The sequence below is a fragment of the Diabrotica virgifera genome, chromosome 7, assembly GCF_917563875.1.
Source record: "Diabrotica virgifera virgifera chromosome 7, PGI_DIABVI_V3a".
NCBI classification, from domain to species: Eukaryota; Metazoa; Arthropoda; class Insecta; order Coleoptera; family Chrysomelidae; genus Diabrotica; species Diabrotica virgifera.
The window spans coordinates 140,694,592-140,715,192 of NC_065449.1; the positions used below are offsets into that span (position 1 = coordinate 140,694,592).

The window sequence follows — 20,601 nt, forward strand, 5'->3', positions numbered from 1 at the left end:
ACTACACTTGCGAGCAAAAAAATCGCAAAAAAAATTATTGCAGTTTATGTTGTTTTCTTTGGATTGAAATAACTAATGCAAAACTATTTTCTATTATAGAGCTTCCAAAAAATAATTCTTTTATGCAAGTTGGCAACGTGTAATAAAATTTACCTACTTTTGTATCATGGCATAGAGTATAGGGAATGCAGCAAACATTGTAACGGGCATGTTCTACGCAACTTACACGTCTATGAATATGCCGGTGGTCGTTTCAGTAGCTTTACAAACGTTGACGTTTGTGTACACTTCGAAGTGCAATAAGTGCATATTTTATAAATAAGTACCTTACCAGTGAAGGCGACTCACGTAATTGCATAATTAGGAGACCGTATAGTCAAAATACTGTCGCTCGTCGCCTCCTTATGACGCAGTCTGTAGTCTGAAGGGCGTACCGTCGATACAAAAAGACCGGTAGTTATAGTTGACGATCACGAGGTTCGGGCGTCGACGTGTAATGCCAGATAGGGATGATCGATTCATTGTCGTGAGTGCCTTGCGAAATCGGTCCGCGACAGGAGTTGAGCTTCAACAATCCTTGAGGAATGTTCGAGGTGTCACCTGTAAGGCTATCACTTTGACTCCCAGACAAGCTAACACAGGGCCCAACTTAAGCTCGACTTCGGTTTGCCCGAGAACACGTTAATTGGGACCTTGGTTAATGGGACAGAGTTTTAGTCTCTAACGAGGGTCAAATGTGCTTGTAAAGCAATGACAGAAGATGACGCATCCATCGGAGGCCCGAAGAACCATTTACCCAGTAGGTACTGCAATGTCAAAACATTGAGCCATGGAGATAGTTTGTGTATGTTTTGAGGTGGTAGTTATATCTTTAGAAGGAAAAGCAGAACTTATGTTCGTGACTGGTGTTGATCGCGGAGGGGGTTTGACAGCGGATCGTTACATTAAAAATGTTCTCCAAGACCATGTTGTTTCTTCGGTAAACAAAAGATTACCTGTCCAACACTGACTCGGGTCCGTAATCCAGCACCAGCGACAGTGGCGGAGCTAAAAACTGCATTAGATAAAGAGTGGGAAGCGATTATTCAGGAATCCGCCAGAAACTTTATAAGACCCTTAAAATTTCGCATAGAAAGTGTAGTATAACGAAGATGAGAAAATATTCAGTATTAATTTTGATTTTTTATGTTAATTTATCTTTATAGTCATTCACTACATGACTTTAATTCATGTTTTATCATGTACAATCTTACAAGATATCTTTGTTATTTTCTTAAGTTACTAACTTTATAAGTATTGGTGTCATTGCATTAAAAATTACTGCTATTCACAATATTTTACTTCTTATTTTACATAATATGTGGATAGACTTGCAAAATAGCGTAATAACCACATAACAATGATGTTCGCATCATGTTCAAAGCATATACTACCAACATTCGACAGAGTATATTCTTTTTAGTACATGCGTAGTACAAACATGGCACGTACCCTAAAAAACATTCTAAATTTCATGTTCTTTGCATATACTTTAAAGAATATTCTTGAATTGAATATACTGAGCACATTCGTGTACGTAGTATCTCAGTATATTCGTAAAAGTATATTATTGGAATATACCTTCATCGTATATACTTTAAAAGTATGTGCTTAACACATACTTGTACGTATGTACTTTTAAAATATCTTAAAAAGAATATATATGTATAGGAAGGATAATGTTAGCCTTATAGATTATCAACTTATTATTTTTAGAATAATTAATAAAATTTATGTATGTAGGTATCCCGGACGAATTCATTTCTTAAAATTGTTTTAATTTTGTAGGTATGGTAAAAAAGTTTAAATATTAATTTGTATTAAAGAAAAAAAATTTCGTTTTCATAATTGAAATGAATTTACCATTTTGATTTTACCATGAGTATTTTTAAATCGTTGGAATTTATTAGATACATGCAATTGCTGTTTATAAAAGAATACACCATTACCAGATCGTAAAAGATCGGAATAATGCAAATGGAATAACGGAAATGACCCTTCTCATTCTACCTGCATAGGAATTAACAAAGGTTTTATGAAAATAAAAACGCAAACACAAACACTAAACAGGCACACGGCACCAAGGGCGTAGCCAGGGGGTTTTGGGGGTTCACACCCCCCCCCCCCCCGAAAAGTTAAGATATTAACATATTTCAAATTTTTATTATAAATATAAAGATTATTTTATGTAGTTTTGGTCGTTTTACTTTTTTGAACCCCCTCCTAAACTAAAACCTGGCTACGCCTGTGCACGGCATTTGCATTTTTGTATCCAATCTATGCTTGATGCTGTGTTAGGAGGAAGACGAACGACAAATCAAAAAATGTAACTTATTTTACTTTTGGGTCAATTTTTTTGCTCGCGAGTGTATCTATATTAATAAAAATAAAGTACTTCCACTCTAACTTTTCCCATGCAAGAAGTTATTCACGAACTACTTTTTATAGTAGTTCTCTTTTTAACTCACAGAAACTAGTATCGCAAAATTAAGCCGCTTTTACATAGAAATCACAATAATTTAGACAAGGATTAAAAATTATAGAATGTCTTTGTAGCTTATGAATTTTGATGTTTATAACTTTTAATTACAGTGACAGTTTTTTTATTTATTTGCTTTTATTGTTTATTTGGTTTTATAAATGAATAAATAAAGTTCTATTTATTTATCAATAAAGTTTATTTGTTTTTATATTTATAAAAAATAAATATAAGATTTTCGTTAAATAAAAGAAGAGTTGCAATACTGACTTTTTGGTCCCCAGACAAAGACGAGTAGGTAACCTATTAGTAATATCGGAGTGTTGACAACTCAATTTGTGTAAAACTTGCATTTATATGACCGTTTCCCCAAGCTTTGATATATTAAAAATATTAATTGTGTTTTATGCAATTCACTAGATAGTTTTGTTTTTCTCTACCTTAACCCATATAGCACACAACGTCCGATGGACGTCCATATAACGTACATTTAAAGTCCATATGTAAGACCAATATGTAAGTCCATTAAGGGACGTCCATTGGACGTTTGATTTCAACGTACATTGGACATCCATTTGTGGTCCATGGATATTTTACACAAAACGCGACTATTATTATCAGTAATTATATATAGCTTCTTGTTTTAATCAAAGCAATATTATTAGTAGAATACAAGAAGCTTCTAATAAATGTAGTCACATATTTTTTCATCATCGAATTAAAACACTGAACCACTAAAATTATTTTAATTAAACCTATATAATATTAGATGTTGAATAAAACGATGGTAAACTTTTTCAGAATAACGGAGCTACATCGCGCATCGGTAATTATAGAACTTACAATAATTAGACACTACCAATTTAAATCTTAAATGTGCATTTTGTAATTGTTAAATTTCCCGCCAAACTAAATGAGAATCTTCTTGAAAACGTTGTCGCTCTTCACGCTATCGGTCGTAAAAGGTAGTATTAGGCAGGTACTTTTAGGGGAGTATCGCTGTTAATTGTTGTGGAATTCTGAAGGAGGATTTAGTTATGATAATTCACAGAATGGCAAACTCGCTTGCAATATACAACCATAGATTAATAATATAGTATTACCGGATAGATAGGCAACTCACTGTAAAAATTTGGTTCCTTTCGCCACTTGCGACCGTAGTGTTAACTAATCACCATTTGGCGGGAAATTTAAATGGACAAGCATTAATTTCATCCGTTCAGCGCCTCTTGCGGGCCCTTTCGTTACTAATTAAAATATCTTCTTATAATCTCACCTATATTATTAAAATAAAATACCAGAACTTACCCCTAACAACACACAACATTCCAGGAATGTACTACCAAAGTTCTATCAATATTTGAATGTCCTGGACATTTAGGGAACATTCGGTGAACATCTGTTTAAATTATTCCTGGAATGTTACCATAAGACATTCTGTGAACATACTACCAATGTTCCTATATTTTAAGTTGCGAAATAATACATACGTGTAAGAGATACAACATTACTTATAACATACCAGACAAACTAAGTGACATTTTAGGCCTACAGTGCAATAATATGTCAAATTTAAAGAGTTTCCCAAGATTATAAACATACAAATGTAATAAAAATTATTGTTCGCGAATATTCAATTTGGAATGCGATTTTGTTAATAAAAAAAATACTTATAACTTATGCAAAACCCAAGAGAGGCATTTATATTTATTTCTTTTGCGTTCATTTTCAAATTCGCCGTGCATATATTTTTGTGCATGGCGCTTGAGAGGGCATCACGTGACTAAAAACGACCAACCAACGACCTCGCTTCGGCCATCTTGGCATCTTCATCTTGGCGACCTTGCCTTGCCGTGGATTGTTTTTAGTTGTTTGTATTATTTGTACTTTTTAAGAATATTTTTTTAATTCGGATACTTTTATAATAGCTTTAATAGTATTATTAACATAGTGCATAAAATGGTGTCCTGTTTTTAACGCAGTTGGAGTAGCAGAAACAAATGTAGATAAAAAAATCTGCAGGAATAACGTTTCAATTATGACAGAAGCTCAAAACAAATGACTGTGAATGAAAAGCCCTATTAAAAGGTTAGTATGCAAATATGTAAACGAAAGCATGCCCTGTATTTCAGAAAATAAATTAATACTATTAATACCCTAATAATACTATTCATAAAAAATCTTTTAAGTAACGTAGATATAACAAAGTGAATAAAAGGCATAAATCAGAAGAATTATTATTTTATTTTATAAGTTAATAATTGGTCATATCCATTTATTATTTTAATAATAATTGTGAATAAGCCACAAACTTCGCTTATTCCTAACTAAAATAGTAAATAGAGATAGGTAATAACAAAAGGATTTGTAAAACTAAAATAATTCTTTTTGCGTTTTTGCTAGTGTATGCGTTTATAAATAGGATGGTAGACCACACACTATAATATGCAGTACCAACTAATGAATACACAGAATATTATAGTCGATTTGCTAAACTCAGTCTCAGTACTAATTACTGTAATTTTGGCAAAATTGGCCAAAAACAAAAAAAAAATACCTACTAAAATCACTAGCCAGTTGTGTCTGAGTTTGGGGAACCGACTATACTAATAAACAATTTCTAAGCTGTTTTATAATAATTTTGTGAGTTCATTAATCATATTTTTTATTTAAAACTAAAATTTGTTAATAATGCTTAGTAATGCATATATTTTGTATTTTTAGCTTTCCAGAAGATCCTGCGAAGAAGACATGAAGTATAGATCAGATTTGTTAATAGAGGAGTATGTTCAAAACACTTTTTAGAAAAAGATATTGACAGAACTTCACTTTCATCTGTTCGTTTGAGAGACTGTGCTGTTCCAATAGCTTATGTCACACAGGTATATGCATAACCTAATTAATAATACAGTCCGTACAATATAGATACTGTTGTAATTCATTATCTACATCGGAGATCTAAGTTGACATTGTTGCCCAACTACAAAAAATTTTTGAATTCATTTTAAGTCAAATATATCACATAATTATTGCGAAGTAGATTATACAACAAAACAGATTAATATTCAATGTAAATAAATAAAAACATCAGAAATCGAAAACAAGAATTAAGGTATAATCTTATGTTACAGTTATTAAGGTACCAAGGGTATTATAGGGATATACGTTGACCGAAAGCGTTATTATTATAATACCTGTGGTGCCTTCAACGTTTAATGCCCGACTAAATTATTCTTTATATGCGAAAAATTTGAATGAATTTTGAATTGATTAGTTTTTAAATAAGTACATTTACCAGTAACAGTAGTAACGTAATTGTGGTAACCATAGTTTTACTTAGGTTGATATTTGTCAACTTGACAGTATCTAAGTCGTTATTTAAATTTAATGCCCAAGGGCGTTATATCGTACTTAACAGACTTCGAAATGTCATTATTTGTCAAATAATGTACCAGTAGGACATTAAAGTAAATAATAAAAACAATAAATATAATGAATACTAAATACTTATTTGTTTGTGAAAAATCTATTTCTTTGTGGCTTTTTTGTAATTAATTATTCTAATGGGGAAATAAGCCACAATTTACTTGAAAAAATAATTTTATTAAGGTTTCTACTTCCACATCGGATGTCGTTGTCAAAATACAAAATGTTCATTATTATTATTTTATTTATTAAATATTATTTATTATTTATTTAAATATTATTTAATATTTATTTTTTTATTATTATTATTTATGCATATTATTACCTGTAAATAATATTTCTTCTGATTGTTAATTGTAAAGGATAGAAAAATTACCTTTTATTTTATTTTCTTTTAGAATCAGCTGAGAGAAGTGGTCTACAAAAAACCAGAAAGGAAACGGAATATGTGGCTACGAAAAGCAAAAGAAAGGTTTACAAAGCAAATGTGACACATTTTTTTATAATATTTAGGAATGTCAGCAAATTACATTAAAAAATGTATGTAAAGATTTTTTGCAATAAAAATGTTTATATTTATCAAGGATGTATTATTTGGTATGGCCATATATCGTCAGTGATGTGACAGTACCTCCTATCTGTTTTTTTCAAGAGATTTGTAAGATAGACTAAAAACTTGTTTCGGCCACCTCCTGTTTTCATATATTTTTTGACTTGTTTTGCAGTAAATTCAACTATCTATTTACTACAAAAAAAGTCAGAATACGTACGAAACCAGAAAGTGACCTTAAAAAATGTTTTTCGTCTCCTGCAAACCTCATGAAAAAACATATAGGAGGTATTGTCACATTACTGACGATATATTTCAGTGAATGTCTAAAAAATATACTGTGAATGTTCAAAGAACGTTCGTAGACATTCATGGAATGTTCTAACAAGACATTCAGTCTAAAAATATACTGTGAATGTCCAAAGAACATTCATGGAATGTTCCAACAAGACATTCAGTCTAAAAAATAGACTGTGAATGTCCAAAGAACATTCGTAGACATTCATGGAATGTTCCAACAGAACATTCTAAGAATATTTAAAATGCTGACACAGCACTTTCCTGGTACTTTCCAGGGACATTCGTGTGCATTTGGGGACATTCCAGGAATGTTTTCAATGTCCTGTGTGTACATTCTAGGAACATTCATGGAATGTTTTGTGTTATTAGGGACTAAGCTTGTTAAAGTATTTTATTTAAATAATATCTAAGTAATACTCATAAATTATTCGGAATTCCCAAGTTACAAAAATATGTTATTTTTGCTGTAAAATTTAGTAAGGAAAAGGGATATAAAAAAAGTTATGACAATGTTTTTCTAAATATAGGTACGTGTATTTATTTGTTGTTTCAGATAAAACAGTTATAAACTAATTACTATTTACCTATCTATGCATTTTTCTAACTTTTCTATGATTTGTACACAACGGTACACAACAATAATAAACCATGTTCAGTTTTTTTATTAACACAACACAAAAGTTCTTTCGTTTCGTAACTAAAACAAAACTACACTTTATCAACGAAGGATAAGGAACCAACTTAAATTGAAATTACTAAGAACAAATCGTTAAAGGTAATACAATAAAAAATAAAAACTGTAAACTAATGGAAAAATTTTTCCACTAACTGTCATTACTTTTGACAGAATTGACATTGCCGAGTTAAGCCTCGTTTGATTATTTTATTTATGACATTCAGATATGGCGTTAACATAAATGATTGGTTAAAGTCTTCGTGAGCGAGATAGGCTGTCATTTCTCTTTATTAGCTGACGGTAGTGAAAGTGATGGGGGAAATTCCCCAGTTTGTTCATATAAGATTCCGGGGCATGATATACAACCGTACTGACTCTAAGTTCTAAGTAATAATATTTGGAAGGAAACAGAACACTCAGAACAGAACAGAAATAAACCTTTTTTAATGTGCATGCTTCATAGGGCGCCATTATCTGAATTTTGTCTTTATTAAGTTATTACATACAATATAATACATCCTGTGATATCTTTGTGTTTGCTGTTTATCGTGCAAGTGCAGTCGTGCATTAATGAAGTTCCTATAATAAAGTATACATAATAAAGTTATAATAAAGAGAAATAAAAAAGGTATTTTGTGTAATATTTTAAAGTATAAGTTTAGTATTAAAGGAACTATTTCCTATACCTAAAGGCTTTTTGCTATGTATGTATTCAAAAAATTATGGACACTAGATTGCTTTCTGAAAAGTGCCCTACAAAAATGTCCATAAGACATACATTGAATGTACATCAGATGTACATTGAATGTACATAAGATGTACACTGAAAGCTTCAACAACGTACACTGTACGTTTGTAGCGGACGTTTTATGGACGTCCAATTTTGTGAACTCTGGACGTTCGTTGGACGTCCATCGGATGTCCATTGCACCTTAGCGGGACGTCCATTGGACGTTCCAATGTACACAGATGTACTTCCATTGGATGTCCATAAAACGTACTTGTGCTATCTGGGAAGTAATATTAAATCTTCTCAACAATAGTAACTTTGTTGTTGTGACCTTTTTTTTTATTTATTTGTTACCGTTCTATATTTATCTTTATATTCGTAGTAGTCTGTATGGTGTTCAAGCTGTTTAATGTTGAGTCTAACAATCTCCTCAATAGTGAAAAAAGATTAAACACTTCAATAAATTAACTTTATAAAATACGTTCACGGGATTATAGCCATTTCCTAATTATTACCACTGCCACTATGACAGTACGTATCAATACGACACATCGACGTACGTTTCACTTTATTTTTTGATTCAACTTGTTTGAAAATTAATCGTGACGCATGGGAAAAGTTAGAGTAGAAGAAGTTATACTTAAAAAACAAATATCAGAAATAAGAATAAAAGATTTCTATCTACATTTTAGTGTTTGTTGATAAGAATAAAGTTGTTAAATCAACAACTTACCTTCCAAGATTTAATTCAGGATCTAAGATTTCTGAAGTTTGCTTGCTTTCGTATTCAGAAGCTTCTTTATTACCACTTCTAATTGGAGTATGGCCTATTAATGTACCCAAACTCGAAAACCCAGCCTGAAAATTTTAGGTTAATGTTGAATAAGTACATTTATACATGGTGATTCATTAAGAATGTCCAATCTCTAGGTCCTAGGTTGTAGATTTTAGACCTCAATATATTAGGATTTATCCCAAATCACTTAAATAAAATTTGGCTCGTTACTGAGTTACAGGGTGTTTTATTTAAAAATTTAATAACAATTATTTTTACCAAGTGCTTTAAACATATCCTTGTCATACTTGGCAGAAAATGTAGGTACTGTACATCCTACAAAATTATGATAAACAAACATTTTTCTACGGTCGTGCTAAAAGAGCCACTTTTCCGCACGCATTTTGTTTCCGAAAGTTTCCGCACGACGTGCGTGAAGGTAAATTTTTACCGCACGGGGTGCGGAAAAGTAAAATACCTTGTAATATGGCATTATAATATATTATAATACATGCAATAAACTAATATTTAGATATTGGATCTCGTTGGAACTTTACCGCGCTGAGCAGATGTGACGTGAATTGTAAATTGTAGAATTCCCTCATCTTCCTTAGTCTCAGCATCCGCATGGCTTGCAAATTGTAGAAGCCTCGGAGGTGTAACCAGAGAAGGTTCCCATTGTTTTCATTCTGGTGGGATATGTTATATGCCATTAGAGTGAAAACTTAGTCTTTTGCTAGCAGTTGCCGCTAGGGCATCTATGCCATTTCGTTCGTTGCAATTCGGGACTGCACGCTGGGGTTTGTTTTGGTTGGATCAGGGAGAGCAGCATATGTGCCTCCTGATGAGAGACTAATAAGTTTCGAAACCGGTAGAGGTGATTGCAGCACTCTCTGATTGGACTGGAATATGGTTCGGCTGTATTTTCGTTTTGCAACGAAATTGAAAGTGGTTATTCATTTTTAATATTTAGATATTATTTACTAATTTATTTCAAATTTATCTTATTGTGTTCATATTTTAATGAAATTAGCGCGATTATTTCATTCATAGGAGATTCTGACCAATAGAAAGCTACAGAAATCTAAATTAAGCTGATAATTTTTGATAGTTGTCCGTCGTCAAGTATATTACGTCAGATGCCCTTCGTTGCTACGAAAAAATACATTCAATGACATTAATGACAATTATTAATGTTTTAAAACTTATAAAAGTGATGACTTTCAACCGTCAAATATTTATAAAAACTGTGTTTAATTTTACTAATTTGTACTTACATAACTAAATTACAATAAAATTTTGGTTTTGAACAGTTTTATTCATGAAATAATCGCAACAAATTGCACTCGATCTCTAAAATTAATATAGAATATTTGCCCTCGTGACACTTTGACATAATTTCACTCGCCTTCGGCTCGTGAAATTAACTGTCAAAGTGTCACTCGGGAAAAATTCAATAATTTTAGAGCTCTTGTGCAATTACTACTGATAATTCGATGAAATAAAATTATTTTGACATCATATTTAAAAGTCAGATCAGAAGACAAATACAATGGTTTTGAATCGTCATCATGGAAACCAATATGGTCGTCGTGGTAACCCATTATATTGAAAGTTTGGTTTTGACAACCTTGTCAAAGAATTAATTTGTGTATTTTCACTCCTAAATAAAAATTGATATAACTCTATTTTTTGTGGTATTTTCCAAACGTACAGCCCTAGAAAAAATATTGTTCCTAACTCATGCGGAAAGTGTCTTCCCCGCACTCGACTGCTTGTCTGAACTCCGCTATCGCGTCGTTCGGGTCAACGGCAGTCTCGTGCGTGAAAGTATCACTTTCCGCACTACTTAGGAAAATAACTATTATGGCTTCTACTCTGGGCAGATTTATTGGAGAACAGGCCATTTTTGGGAAAAGTTATTTACCAGCAATTTTATTGCTGGAATCAAGTCTTATGATTGTATATATTAATAATATAGGTATGCAAAGTCCGCAGATAGTGTGCTACTTTTTATAAACAAAATGGCGCCCGAAAATCGTGTTTTTTTCAATTTCTGCTCTATAACTCCAAAGATTTTAACTTTACACCAAAAACACCCAAATAAAAATTCATCGTAATTAAATTCTGCATAGGGACGTGTGTTCCCCATTTACTTCGACAAATTTCCCCGGAAAATGCCGGTTTTTCCAACAAAATCTTTAATTTTCAAATTTTAGATAAGTAATTGTTTGTCAAGAATTAAATAACTTGGTAGCATAAAACCTCTTTTGGTGTAGATTACGATTCCAGAAGACGATGGAAATTGAATGAACAGTTTAGCAACAATTGAACTGTTAATTAAAAATTTACGGTCGCTATAATAACCACAATAATTATGATACATAAGAATAACTATGATTTTTGTATAAAAAGATACTGTACCTATCTAATGTACTGTACAAAATTGAAATTTGACTATTTAAGCGGCCTCAGGAATATTTTAAAATTATAAACAATTTTTTGGCTTATAAACAAATAAAATATCTCCGGAAATATTAAATTAAATCAAATCATGAAAACGGTATTGGAAAAAAACCGACAGAACGCTTCTTTTCAAAGAAAAAACGTTTAATTGTGATGAGTGGTTCCTGAGATGCAACCGGTCAAAGTTGACCGGCATTTACGGTAAAGATATAAACAATAGGATCATAATTTTTGAACCATCACCTTTTTATTTTTATCCTCTTTCTTCACGCCAATTTTCATATCTTTAAAATAATCATAACATATATTATTATAATAAAAACTATCGATATTACGAGTGAAAATTGCCAAAAATAGCAAAATTCCAATAAAAAATTTGGTTGGAGGAAATGGTTAGCCATCTAACTAACGCATTATTAAATGTCAAAGTTGCTTTTGTTTTGTTATAATAAATTAATTTATTTATTATAACAAAATTTTTAATTTGTTTAAATAAAGATTGTTTAAATAATTATACAGCTTTCAAATAAGGTACACTTGTAGTAAGTTTATCCAAAAAAATTCTACAACTGGAAAAAATATGTAGTTTTCTTTTCTTATAAATAAATTAATCTATTATAACAAAACAAAAACAAGTTTGACATTTAATAATGCGTTAGTTAGATGGCTCTACTCGAGTTACTTGGGAACAAAAAAAGAATGAAAAAATTGCTGCATGGGAAGCCGAGAAAATGAATATTTTTAACGTATACCGATTTTAAAGTTTGAGATTACATTTTCTCCAACCTGATTTTTGATTGGAATTTTGCTATTTTTAGCAATTTTCACTCGTAATATCAATAGTTTTTATTATAATATGTAATATGTTATGATTATTTTAAAGATATAAAAATTGGTGTGAAGAAAGAGGATAAAAATAAAAAGGTGATGGTTCAAGAATTATGATCCTATTGTTTATATCTTTGCCGTAAATGCCGGTCAACTTTGACCGATTGCATCTCAGGAACCACTCATCACAATTAAACGTTTTTTCTTTTAATAGAAGCGTCCTGCCGCTTTTTTTCCAATACCGTATTCTATTTGTTTATAAGCCAAAAAATTGTTTATAATTTTAAAATATTCCTGAGGTCGCTTAAATCGTCTAATTTCAATTTTGTAAAGTACATTAGATAGGTACAGTGACTTTTTATATAAAAATCATAGTTATTCTTATGTATCATAATTATTGTGGTTATCATAGCGACCGTAAATTTTTAATTAACAATTCAATTATTGCTAAACTGTCTATTCAATGTCCATCGGCTTCTGGAATTATAATTTATATAAAAAGAGCTTTTATACTACCAAGTTATTCAATTATTGATAATTAATTACTTATCTAAAATTTTAGTTGAAAATTAAATATTTTGTTGGAAAAACCCGCGTTTTCCGGGGAAAATTTTCGTCGAAGTAAATCGGGAAAAACACGTCTCTATGCATAATTTAATTACGGTGAATTTTTATTTGAGTGTTTTTGGTGTTAAGTTAAAATATTTGGAGTTATAGAGCAAAAATTTAAAAAAAAACACGATCTTCGGGCGCCATTTTGTTTATAAAAAAGTAGCACACTGTATGCGGACTTTGCATACCTATATTATTAATATATGCAATCATAAGATTCGATTCCAGCAATAAAATTGCTGGTAAATAACTTTTCTTTGTATTTTGCTAATTAGCCCACAGTATACTACCAGAGACGTACGACAGGGGGCAGTAATTGGTTTACCTTTGCCAAATTCTAGGCCACTGGTGGAACTGCTATTTTAGTGCAATATTTCGATTCTCCAATACTTTCTATGTAAATAATACACTCTTCATTCGTAACATTATAGTCATTAGTTTTCGAGATATTTGACGTTGAATATGAAACGGCACAGCTATTTTGACTAATGTATTGCGCCCATTTATTTTAAACTTTAAATATCTCGAAAACTAATGATGTTATCGGTACGAATGAAAAGTATATTATTTACATAGAAAGTATTGGAGAATCGAAAGATTGTGCTAAAATGGCAATTCCGACAGTGGCGTAGAATTTGGGAGTGGTAAACCATTCACTTTCCCCTGTCGTACGCCTCTGGTAGTAGCTAGAAACGTTTTGTTTACCATAATTTAGTAGGGTGTACGGTAACTACACTTTCTGCAAAGTATGACAAGGATATATCAAATAGTTTTAGAGTACAAGGTAAAAATACCTATTAAATTTTTAAATAAATCACCGTGTAACTCAGTATCGGGCATATTTCATTTAAATGATTTGGGTTAAATCTTAATATTTTGACGTCTAGAATCTACAACTCAGAGATTGGACATTCTTAATGAATCACCCTGTATAGGGAGGAACTCACTTATGGAATAAAGTTATTTCTGGTATTGTTTTAAAAATATTTAAAAAATGTTGAGACCCGTCGATTTTATATAAAAATTTCAGCTTTTTAAACATAAATTTAAATGTACAGGGTGATCCAAGTAAGCCTAGCATAGTCCATGGCCATAAGCATTATTTTTAACAGAACATTCTCTATATTTTTATGCTCTCAACAAACTGATCATGAGAAACTATAAATATGTTGGGTCATGGCATATCATGAATACCCACAGTTTTTATATGTGTCTTGGAGGGAAGCAGGAAGCGGCTGATGAAGTCTTAATTGTCTACCGACAATTTCTCATGAGTGTTCAATAGGATTCATGTCGGGAGTGTGGGGGGCCAATTCAATTTCTGAATATTTACCTCACTTAAATATTCAGTAACGACACTCGATAAGTGAAGGCTTGCATTAAGATGAAATTATCTCTTATACAGGGTGTCCCAAAAAGAATGGTCATAAATTATACCACACATTCTGGGGTCAAAAATAGTTCGGTTGAACTTAACTTACCTTAGTACAAATGTGCTCATAAAAAAAGTTACAGCCCTTTAAAGTTACAAAATGAAAATCGATTTTTTTCAATATGTCGAAAACTCTCAAAGATTTTTTATTGAAAACGGGCATGTATCATTCTTATGACAGGCCCACATTAAAACCAAATTATAGTGAAATTTTTCCAGCCCATAAAAAATTTATGGGGATTTTGTTCCCTTGAACCCCCCCAAACTTTTGTGTACGTTCCAATTAATTCATTATTGTGGTACCATTAGTTGAACACAACGTTTTTAAAACTTTTTTGCCTCTTAGTATTTTTTCGATAAGCTAGGTTTTATCGAGATGCGGCTACTTTTTTACTATATTTACATAAAAAATTTATGGGGGTTTTGTTCCTTTAAACCCCCCAAATGTTTGTGTACGTTCCAATTAAACTATTATTGTGGTACCATTAGTTAAATACAGTGTTTTTAAAACTTTATTGTTTCTTAGTCTTTTTTTGATAAGTCAACTTTTATCGAGATGTGGCTTCTTTTTCAAAATATACCAAAAAATTTAAGTTATAAATAAATTTTCAGATTATTAACAGGTGTCTATAATCATACTTAACCATATACAAATAGGTGGTGGATTCGACAAATATTCAAAATATCTCGATAAACACTGCCTTATGAAAAAAGTACTAAGAGGCAAAAAGTTTTAAAAATATTGTGTTTAACTAATGGTGCCACAATAATAATTTAAATGGAACGTACATAAACGTTTGGGGGGGTTTAAGTGAACCAAACCCCCAAAAAAATTTTATGGGGTACACAAATTTCACTATAATTCTTTTTTAAGATGCTGCTACCATAAAGATTCCTCATGTCCATTTTCAATAAAAAACCTCTAGAAGTTTTCGATATATTAAAAAAAATCGATTTTCATTTTGTAACTTTAAAGGGCTGTAACTTTTTTTGTGTGCACTATTGTATATAGGTAAGTGAGGTTTAATCAATCTATTTTTGACCCCAGAATCTGTGGTATAATTTATGACCAATCTTTTCGGGACACCCTGTATAAGGTGCGAAAGGAAAAACGTGTTCTAAAAGTAACAAAATTTCTGTAATCTACCTTTCGATATTTTAAGAGTTTACACGTAAAGACACCAACTCCGTTCTGTGTTAATAAAGCACTGCTAATATGACAATTAAGAACCGTGACCAGACACCTCGTAACGCGACAGTTCGTAACCGGACAGTTGGTAACGGACAATTCGTAACAGCTACAGTTCGTAACGGCGACACTGGTAACGGCGACAGTTCGTAACTATACAAATTCGTAACGGACAATTCGTAACATCCAAATTGAATTAATATGTTTATTTTTGTTAACATGGAAACTAACTGTTATTACAGTTATAATTGAAATTATGTTTATCAATTTAACGAATCAGTACGGATAAACAGGTTTAACACATTTTATATTTCGTGTTTCAGAATATTTAAAAGTCTTTAAACACAAACAAATATATTTAAATACATAGAAACTTTTAACATTATTTTTAAAATTTTATCACTCTTATTGTTCCTTAAATTTGCATATACCTAGACAAGGAACAATGAAGTGCTTAATTCGTGAAATATTTAATCTGACAACCGTCTTTAGACATTCCAAACTTTTTAAATAAACATTTTGTAAAGGAAAGATTATAATTACCTGTTACTATAATAAACCTTGTGATTGGTAATAGCTTTGGGGTATTCAATCAACGGTTATAGTTGATAAGAGGGGTGGCTTGTAATACCGTTGTGATACTTTAATACATACTTGTTTTAACTACTTTTATTATATTCTGAAACACGAAATATGAAATGCCTTAAAAATGTTTATCCTGATACTGATTCGTTAAATTGATAAACATAATTTCATTTATAACTGTAATAACAGTTAGTTTCCACGTTAACAACAACAAACAGAATAATTCAATTTGGAGGTTACGAATTGTCCGTTACGAATTTGTATAGTTACGAACTGTCGCCGTTACGAAGTGTCTCCGTTACGAACTGCCGCTGTTACGAATTGTCCGGTACCAACTGTCCAGTTAAGAACTGTCGCGTTACGAGATGTCATGGAACCTTAAGAGGATCGGTACGTATTTTAGGCTGCAATGCTATTCAAATGGGGATTCATTTTTTTCGAATCCTGAGAAAACTAATAAGTATTTTTGAGAAATTTAAACGCAGAATGAAAGATTACGTTATTAGCGAGGGCAGAAAGTCCCTGAGAACTTCTATAATGTTTATTTTAATAAGTTACAGGGGTGAAAAACTAAGAGAAAATTTAGTGTGATTTTTAATTTCAAATATCTCATTCAAAATAAACTTTTTATTTATTCTAAGGGACTTTCGGCCCTCGGTAATAATTTAGTCTTTCATTCTGCGTTTAAATTTTTCCAAAATATTTATTGGTTTTTTCAGGATTCGAAAAAAATGAACACAACGCCGTGGTAATATTTTCCAAATCTATCTTTGTCTTACAACGCACTCAACCGAATATAATATTGTCAGCATATATTGTCAGTCAGACACTGACAATCAGTTGCAATTTTAAATATTTGACATTGCATCGGGAATATTTTGAGTTTTGATTAAATATTATTGATATACAGTGAGCAGGTAAAAGTTGGAATAAATTCATTTCCTTGAGAATGGACAATTTTGGAAAAAAATCCTGAAACAGGTCAATTTTTATTTTTAAATTACGACTTTTTGGCATATATATTATACTAGTGACGTCACCCATCTGGGCGTTATGACGTCATCGATGATTGTTTTAAATTAGAATAGGGGTTGTGTGATAGCTCATTTGAAAGGTAATTAAATTCTCTATTCAGTAATATAAACATTAACATAAATATTTATACAAGGTGTACAAAAAAATTTTTTTTGAATTAAATTTGTTGACATAAGAAGAAGAATGTGTGTAATTTATTTAATTCAAAATACATTTTACTGCTAACAGAAAACAGGAAAAAAATGTTTATCGGCAAATAAATATTGTTTTTTGCTTAAATTAAATATTAAACAGCCACCCACCAGTCCCGTGACAATTTGAACATTTAATTTAAGCGAAAAGCCATGATTATTTTTCAAATAAACATTTTTTTCTGTTTTCTGAAAGCAGTAAAATGTATTTTGAAATAAATAAATTACTTACATTCTTCTTTTTATGCCAATAAATTTAATCAAAAAAAAATTTTTTTGGACACCCTGTATAAATAATTATGTTAATGTTTATATTACTGAATAGAAAATTGAGTTACCTTTCAAATGAGCTAGCACACGACCCCCATTCTCTTTTAAAAAAATCATCGATGACGTCATCACGCCCAGACGTGTGACGTCACTAGTAAGATGTATATGCCAAAAAGTCGTAATTTAAAAATAAAAATTGACCTATTTCGGGATTTTTTCCAAAATCGTCCATTCTCGAGAAAATGAATTTATTCCAACCTTTACGTGCTCACTGTATAGTATATTTGATAAATAATTGATTTAAGACGTGAACTTAATAAAAAGTTATTTATTGTGTATTATTTGTGGAAGATCCAAGCAAAGAATACATCAGGATAATATATTCTGTGATCCAAGTATTTTGTTGTTAAAGATGTTCAAAATTGTAAGCGTTCCATAACAATATATTATTAAAAAATCACTTTAACACTTTTCCTCTTTTCTCGATTGAGTATTAGTTTTTGTTGTACAAATAAATTATTACAATCACTGAAAACATAGTTAGTGAAAAAATTATCACATTTATTAACTGAATTAATAATTTGCAATTATAAAAATAACAGTTATCCAAGAACATTTAAAACCCATCTCTTTAAATTAATGATGACATTTTCAAGTAGAATGACATTTTAGTAATGTTTACATATCCATACCAGTGTGAATTTTACTACACAGTAAAATAAATACATATTGCGTAGGATGTAAAATTTTGGATTTTTTAATTACCTGGCTCATAATGGTGTCCATTGCAGAATTTTTTGATAATTCAGGTTCATGGGTCATTTTATTATTTATACCAAAATTTGTTGTTTCGGGATACACATTAACTTTTGTAACCTTTGGGTCAGCTACTAATACACTTAATTTATTTGACGTAAAAACAACCTAAAAAATATTGTGGACTTGAATTAAAAAAAATATAAACAAAATTGGAAAATCTGAAAATAAAAGTTTTAAGCAAGTAAATAACAAGCAAACAATATTTAAATTAAAAAAAAGTTACTATGATGACAGTGGTAAGAATACAAAGAGATATCCAGGGTGATCCTAGCCACTGCAACTATTTTAACGACATAAAATATACCTACTAGACTTATTTTACTATTAGTCCAGGGTAATGAGGTTTTTTCCATGACACTTCAACAGCCAGGGTACTGAAGCGTTTTTTCGATAGCTAATACCTATAAGAACAAATTGTAACTATTTTCTGCGTAGGATCTGCCGGCCATTTTTATTTATAAACAATTTAGTGCCACAAAACGGTATTTTTTCCTTTTTTTGCTAATTAATGGAAAACAGTAAGACTTATGGTTTTCTTAGTACAAACATCTTCGAGATAATGGAAAAAGCTTTAAAGTGGCGTATTACAAAGTTTAATACACTCATTAATTGTTAACATAATTGCGAAAAAATCGAAATTTCAAAAAAATTAATTTCGCAATAACTATTGTAAAAATTAGTATAGAGCTTTGAAATTTTTGTCAAATGAGGGTTCTTTGGTGCTTAATATGAGATAAAAGTTTCAAAGCGATTCATTCAATTGTTTAAATTTTATTTGAATTGTTTATCCCAGAGAGCTTTATTTTGCAATAATATAAGTCAGAAAAAAATAATGTTAGAACCATTCTACAGCTGTCAAATGAAAGAGCATAAGCTAAACTTTCAAATTGGTTTAAAAAAAGTTAATAAAAAATTCATTTATTATTAATAAATAATTATGCCAAAGTATGTTCAATTTTTCCTTATATACTTTTTATTTTTTTATATAATAAATTATATATTTTTTTTTATTTAATCAATTAAGCCCATTCGTACCTTTCGGTGTTGGGCTTTTTATATATATATTTATATATATAATTATATATATTTATTACCTAAAATTTTTCATCAATTATAAATCATCAATTATTCACTTTTTTAAACCAATTTGAAAGTTTAGTTCATGCTCTTTCATTTGACACCTGTAGAATGGTTCTAACATTATTTTTTTCTGACTTATGTTATTGCAAAAAAATGGAATAAACATCTCTGGAATAAACAATTTGAATAAAATTTAAATAATTGAGTGAATCGCTTTAAAATTTTTGTCACATTTTAAGCACTAAAGAACCCTCATTTGACAAAAATTTCAAAACTCTATACTTATTTTTATAATAGTTATTGCGAAATTAACTTTTTTGAAATTTAGACCTTTTTTCGCATTTATATTAACAATAAATGAGTGTATTAACTTTGTAATACGCCATTTTAAAGCTTTTTCTATTCTCTCCAAGATGTCTGTACTAAAAAAACCATAAGTCTTACTGTTTTCCATTAATTTGAAAAAAAAAAAGGAAAAAGGCCGTTTTTTGACATTAAGTTGTTTATAAACAAAAATTGCCGCCAGATCCTACGCAGGAAATAGTTACAATTTGTTCTTATAGGTATTACCTGTCGAAAAAACGCTTCAGTACCCTGGCTGCTGAAGTGTCACGAAAAGGGTATATTTTTGTCTTATTACCCTGGCCTATATTAGAAGTGTTAAGGAGAATAGGCAGAGAGAGGAAAATTGAAAACAATAAAAGAAAGGAAATTGCAATATGTCGGACATGTGATGAATGGCGAAAGATATAACATCTTAAGACTCATAGTTCAAGGAAGAATAGAGGGTAGAAGAAGCGTAGGAAGGAGAAGCGTTTCGTGGTTGAAGAACCTGATAACGGCTGCCACGAAGGTCAGAATAGCCATGATGATTGCCAACCTTCGTGACGGAGATGGCACTTAAAGAAGAAGACTTAGGGTAGGTGGGGGCAAAGGTACGCATTTTCTAAATTTTCATCTCTTGTGAATTTCCTAATGCTTGAATTGGCACAGAGTATAGATGAAAGTGAAATTGATACATTTTGTAATCATATTAGGCAAATGGAAATTCTTCAATATTATTTTTGTAGTGTTGATAACTTTTTGAAAAAAAAAATGTTAATGCGTACTTTTGCCCCA

General features: G+C 30.7%; 1 protein-coding gene and 1 long non-coding RNA gene across 2 annotated transcripts in view; one reads left to right on the plus strand and one right to left on the minus strand.

Moving 5' to 3' along the window:
- LOC126888626 (uncharacterized) overlaps positions 1-20,601 on the minus strand; it is a 169,734-nt gene that overhangs the window by 125,666 nt on the left and 23,467 nt on the right. The window contains exons 7-8 of the mRNA XM_050656982.1: positions 18,349-18,507; positions 8,934-9,058 (exon numbers count right to left, since the gene is read on the minus strand). Of these exons, the coding sequence (XP_050512939.1) occupies positions 8,934-9,058; positions 18,349-18,507 (284 nt within the window). The remainder of the gene's footprint in view (positions 1-8,933; positions 9,059-18,348; positions 18,508-20,601) is intronic.
- On the plus strand, positions 3,829-6,523 carry LOC126888069 (uncharacterized). Its single transcript, XR_007699373.1, has 3 exons — positions 3,829-4,606; positions 5,243-5,400; positions 6,343-6,523. It is a non-coding gene; the product is annotated as an uncharacterized LOC126888069 (long non-coding RNA).